At 48.2% G+C, this 6000-nt stretch overlaps 1 protein-coding gene across 3 annotated transcripts in view; it reads left to right on the top strand.

Moving 5' to 3' along the window:
• The window catches only part of LOC121535393 (receptor-type tyrosine-protein phosphatase F), a 419130-nt gene that overhangs the window by 315866 nt on the left and 97264 nt on the right, over positions 1-6000 (top strand). For all 3 annotated transcript variants that reach the window (XM_045205947.1, XM_045205949.1, XM_045205948.1), the window contains 2 exons: positions 4529-4651; positions 4978-5114. In XM_045205947.1, the coding sequence (XP_045061882.1) occupies positions 4529-4651; positions 4978-5114 (260 nt within the window). The remainder of the gene's footprint in view (positions 1-4528; positions 4652-4977; positions 5115-6000) is intronic.

The raw sequence follows: 6000 nt of genomic DNA, 5'->3' as shown, positions 1-6000 counted from the left end.
TGTGTATAGGAGAAGGTACTGCTCTGTTTCAGTCATTATGGTCAGGCTGGCTGTGTATAGGAGAAGGTACTGCTCTGTTTCAGTCATTATGGTCAGCCTAGCTGTGTATAGGAGAAGGTACTGCTCTGTTTCAGTCATTATGGTCAGCCTGGCTGTGTGGAGGAGAAGGTACTGCTCTGTTTCAGTCATTATGGTCAGCCTGGCTGTGTATAGGAGAAGGTACTGCTCTGTTTCAGTCATTATGGTCAGGCTGGCTGTGTATAGGAGAAGGTACTGCTCTGTTTCAGTCATTATGGTCAGCCTAGCTGTGTATAGGAGAAGGTACTGCTCTGTTTCAGTCATTATGGTCAGCCTAGCTGTGTGGAGGAGAAGGTACTGCTCTGTTTCAGTCATTATGGTCAGCCTGGCTGTGTATAGGAGAAGGTTCTGCTCTGTTTCAGTCATTATGGTCAGCCTAGCTGTGTATAGGAGAAGGTACTGCTCTGTTTCAGTCATTATGGTCAGCCTAGCTGTGTGGAGGAGAAGGTACTGCTCTGTTTCAGTCATTATGGTCAGCCTAGCTGTGTGGAGGAGAAGGTACTGCTCTGTTTCAGTCATTATGGTCAGCCTGGCTGTGTATAGGAGAAGGTACTGCTCTGTTTCAGTCATTATGGTCAGGCTGGCTGTGTGGAGGAGAAGGTACTGCTCTGTTTCAGTCATTATGGTCAGCCTGGCTGTGTATAGGAGAAGGTACTGCTCTGTTTCAGTCATTATGGTCAGCCTGGCTGTGTATAGGAGAAGGTACTGCTCTGTTTCAGTCATTATGGTCAGCCTAGCTGTGTGGAGGAGAAGGTACTGCTCTGTTTCAGTCATTATGGTCAGCCTAGCTGTGTATAGGAGAAGGTACTGCTCTGTTTCAGTCATTATGGTCAGCCTGGCTGTGTGGAGGAGAAGGTACTGCTCTGTTTCAGTCATTATGGTCAGCCTGGCTGTGTATAGGAGAAGGTACTGCTCTGTTTCAGTCATTATGGTCAGGCTGGCTGTGTATAGGAGAAGGTACTGCTCTGTTTCAGTCATTATGGTCAGCCTAGCTGTGTATAGGAGAAGGTACTGCTCTGTTTCAGTCATTATGGTCAGCCTGGCTGTGTGGAGGAGAAGGTACTGCTCTGTTTCAGTCATTATGGTCAGCCTGGCTGTGTATAGGAGAAGGTACTGCTCTGTTTCAGTCATTATGGTCAGGCTGGCTGTGTATAGGAGAAGGTACTGCTCTGTTTCAGTCATTATGGTCAGCCTAGCTGTGTATAGGAGAAGGTACTGCTCTGTTTCAGTCATTATGGTCAGCCTAGCTGTGTGGAGGAGAAGGTACTGCTCTGTTTCAGTCATTATGGTCAGCCTGGCTGTGTATAGGAGAAGGTACTGCTCTGTTTCAGTCATTATGGTCAGCCTAGCTGTGTATAGGAGAAGGTACTGCTCTGTTTCAGTCATTATGGTCAGCCTAGCTGTGTGGAGGAGAAGGTACTGCTCTGTTTCAGTCATTATGGTCAGCCTAGCTGTGTGGAGGAGAAGGTACTGCTCTGTTTCAGTCATTATGGTCAGCCTGGCTGTGTATAGGAGAAGGTACTGCTCTGTTTCAGTCATTATGGTCAGGCTGGCTGTGTGGAGGAGAAGGTACTGCTCTGTTTCAGTCATTATGGTCAGCCTGGCTGTGTATAGGAGAAGGTACTGCTCTGTTTCAGTCATTATGGTCAGCCTGGCTGTGTATAGGAGAAGGTACTGCTCTGTTTCAGTCATTATGGTCAGCCTGGCTGTGTATAGGAGAAGGTACTGCTCTGTTTCAGTCATTATGGTCAGCCTGGCTGTGTATAGGAGAAGGTACTGCTCTGTTTCAGTCATTATGGTCAGCCTGGCTGTGTATAGGAGAAGGTACTGCTCTGTTTCAGTCATTATGGTCAGCCTGGCTGTGTGGAGGAGAAGGTACTGCTCTGTTTCAGTCATTATGGTCAGCCTAGCTGTGTATAGGAGAAGGTACTGCTCTGTTTCAGTCATTATGGTCAGCCTGGCTGTGTGGAGGAGAAGGTACTGCTCTGTTTCAGTCATTATGGTCAGCCTGGCTGTGTATAGGAGAAGGTACTGCTCTGTTTCAGTCATTATGGTCAGGCTGGCTGTGTATAGGAGAAGGTACTGCTCTGTTTCAGTCATTATGGTCAGCCTAGCTGTGTATAGGAGAAGGTACTGCTCTGTTTCAGTCATTATGGTCAGCCTGGCTGTGTGGAGGAGAAGGTACTGCTCTGTTTCAGTCATTATGGTCAGCCTGGCTGTGTATAGGAGAAGGTACTGCTCTGTTTCAGTCATTATGGTCAGGCTGGCTGTGTATAGGAGAAGGTACTGCTCTGTTTCAGTCATTATGGTCAGCCTAGCTGTGTATAGGAGAAGGTACTGCTCTGTTTCAGTCATTATGGTCAGCCTAGCTGTGTGGAGGAGAAGGTACTGCTCTGTTTCAGTCATTATGGTCAGCCTGGCTGTGTATAGGAGAAGGTACTGCTCTGTTTCAGTCATTATGGTCAGCCTAGCTGTGTATAGGAGAAGGTACTGCTCTGTTTCAGTCATTATGGTCAGCCTAGCTGTGTGGAGGAGAAGGTACTGCTCTGTTTCAGTCATTATGGTCAGCCTAGCTGTGTGGAGGAGAAGGTACTGCTCTGTTTCAGTCATTATGGTCAGCCTGGCTTGTGTATAGGAGAAGGTACTGCTCTGTTTCAGTCATTATGGTCAGGCTGGCTGTGTGGAGGAGAAGGTACTGCTCTGTTTCAGTCATTATGGTCAGCCTGGCTGTGTATAGGAGAAGGTACTGCTCTGTTTCAGTCATTATGGTCAGCCTGGCTGTGTATAGGAGAAGGTACTGCTCTGTTTCAGTCATTATGGTCAGCCTGGCTGTGTGGAGGAGAAGGTACTGCTCTGTTTCAGTCATTATGGTCAGCCTGGCTGTGTATAGGAGAAGGTACTGCTCTGTTTCAGTCATTATGGTCAGCCTGGCTGTGTGGAGGAGAAGGTACTGCTCTGTTTCAGTCATTATGGTCAGCCTGGCTGTGTATAGGAGAAGGTACTGCTCTGTTTCAGTCATTATGGTCAGGCTGGCTGTGTATAGGAGAAGGTACTGCTCTGTTTCAGTCATTATGGTCAGCCTAGCTGTGTATAGGAGAAGGTACTGCTCTGTTTCAGTCATTATGGTCAGCCTGGCTGTGTATAGGAGAAGGTACTGCTCTGTTTCAGTCATTATGGTCAGCCTGGCTGTGTGGAGGAGAAGGTACTGCTCTGTTTCAGTCATTATGGTCAGCCTGGCTGTGTATAGGAGAAGGTACTGCTCTGTTTCAGTCATTATGGTCAGCCTGGCTGTGTATAGGAGAAGGTACTGCTCTGTTTCAGTCATTATGGTCAGGCTAGCTGTGTATAGGAGAAGGTACTGCTCTGTTTCAGTCATTATGGTCAGCCTGGCTGTGTATAGGAGAAGGTACTGCTCTGTTTCAGTCATTATGGTCAGCCTGGCTGTGTATAGGAGAAGGTACTGCTCTGTTTCAGTCATTATGGTCAGCCTGGCTGTGTGGAGGAGAAGGTACTGCTCTGTTTCAGTCATTATGGTCAGCCTGGCTGTGTATAGGAGAAGGTACTGCTCTGTTTCAGTCATTATGGTCAGCCTGGCTGTGTATAGGAGAAGGTACTGCTCTGTTTCAGTCATTATGGTCAGGCTGGCTGTGTGGAGGAGAAGGTACTGCTCTGTTTCAGTCATTATTGTCAGCCTGGCTGTGTATAGGAGAAGGTACTGCTCTGTTTCAGTCATTATGGTCAGCCTGGCTGTGTATAGGAGAAGGTACTGCTCTGTTTCAGTCATTATGGTCAGCCTGGCTGTGTATAGGAGAAGGTACTGCTCTGTTTCAGTCATTATGGTCAGGCTGGCTGTGTGGAGGAGAAGGTACTGCTCTGTTTCAGTCATTATTGTCAGCCTGGCTGTGTATAGGAGAAGGTACTGCTCTGTTTCAGTCATTATGGTCAGCCTGGCTGTGTGGAGGAGAAGGTACTGCTCTGTTTCAGTCATTATGGTCAGCCTGGCTGTGTATAGGAGAAGGTACTGCTCTGTTTCAGTCATTGTGGTCAGCCTGGCTGTGTATAGGAGAACGTAGTGCTCTGTTTCAGTCATTTTTATTTCCTGAAGTGTCCTTGCATCAACGGCCTTTGAAATGTTTGAATTCTTTATGACGTAATATGATTTGTGGATTCAAATAAAAGTATTGATTTTGTGTGTGTGTGTGTGTGCTTGTGTGTGTGTGTGTGTGTGTGTGTGTGTGTGTGTGTGTGTGTGTGTGTGTGTGTGTGTGTGTGTGTGAGAGAGATACCAATATCTGTTAGAAAGAATCCTCCATGTACTTGGATGTTTATTTCTGAGGCTGTGAATAATGAGGGGTCTCTAAACGAGATCACGTCACTTCCCGTCTCTCATGAACAGATTCCAGAGAGCCAAAAAGGGCAGGGTACCCTACTAACAGATTTTACATTTTAGGTTGACCACGTCTACCACCCAGCTGGCGTGGGATCCCCCAGCGCTGTCTGAGAGGAACGGGAAGATACTGCAGTATGTTGTGGCGTACAGAGACATCAACAGCCACTCCAACAGCACCAACAGGTATTACTCACCACCCACTGATTGATCCATTGATTGATTGATTGATTGATTGATTGATTGAATGTATGTATGTACAGTATATGCTAATTATAAGCACCAGGGTGCTCCAGCCAGAGACATTACATATATAGATAATGATGGAGGATTAAAACACAATAACGCCCGAAGGCTTATATCTACTGTGGTCCCCCTGTACTGTCCCCCTGTCCTCCATAGCTCTGTGTGTTATTGGTTCTGTCTTGTAAGGAGTTCTATGCTTTATATAGCCCATCTATTGACGCAAAGCACATATGTTTGAAAATAGGCTATACATTTTATCTTAACAGGACGTTGGATACACACATGACCATCCAGGGCCTGAAACCTGACACCACCTATGACATCAGAGTCCAGGCGTTCACCAGTAAAGGAGGGGGACCCATCAGTCCTAGCATACAGAGCAGGACCATGTCCACATCACCAGGTGACACACACACTCAAACACATCCATATAATCACACTGACATGCACACACCATGTAGAGTGGAGACACAGTACCTCTCTCCTCACTACCCCACAGTACACCTCTCCTCTCCTCACTACCCCACAGTACCCCTCTCCTCTCCTCACTACCCCACAGTACACCTCTCCTCTCCTCACTACCCCACAGTACCCCTCTCCTCTCCTCACTACCCCACAGTACCTCTCTCCTCTCTACCCCACAGTACCTCTCTCCTCTCCTCACTACCCCACAGTACCTCTCTCCTCTCTACCCCACAGTACCTCTCTCCTCTCCTCACTACCCCACAGTACCTCTCTCCTCACTACCCCACAGTACCTCTCTCCTCACTACCCCACAGTACCTCTCTCCTCTAATCTCTACCCCACAGTACCTCTCTCCTCTCCCTCACTACCCCACAGTACCTCTCTCCTCTCCTCACTACCCCACAGTACCTCTCTCCTCTCCTCACTACCCCACAGTACCTCTCTCCTCTCCTCACTACCCCACAGTACCTCTCTCCTCTCCTCACTACCCCACAGTACCTCTCTCCTCACTACCCCACAGTACCTCTCTCCTCACTACCCCACAGTACCTCTCTCCTCTAATCTCTACCCCACAGTACCTCTCTCCTCTCCTCACTACCCCACAGTACCTCTCTCCTCTCCTCACTACCCCACAGTACCTCTCTCCTCTCCTCTCTACCCCACAGTACCCCTCTCCTCTCCTCTCTATCCCACAGTACCTCTCTCCTCTCCTCACTACCCCACAGTACCTCTCTCCTCACTACCCCACAGTACCTCTCTCCTCTCCTCTCTACCCCACAGTACCTCTCTCCTCTCCTCTCTACCCCACAGTACCTCTCTCCTCT

Source organism: Coregonus clupeaformis, chromosome 21 (assembly GCF_020615455.1).
Source record: "Coregonus clupeaformis isolate EN_2021a chromosome 21, ASM2061545v1, whole genome shotgun sequence".
Classification (NCBI taxonomy): domain Eukaryota; kingdom Metazoa; phylum Chordata; class Actinopteri; order Salmoniformes; family Salmonidae; genus Coregonus; species Coregonus clupeaformis.
The sequence above is the reverse complement of the archived record's forward strand: the minus strand, read 5'-3'. Positions and strand labels throughout refer to the sequence as shown.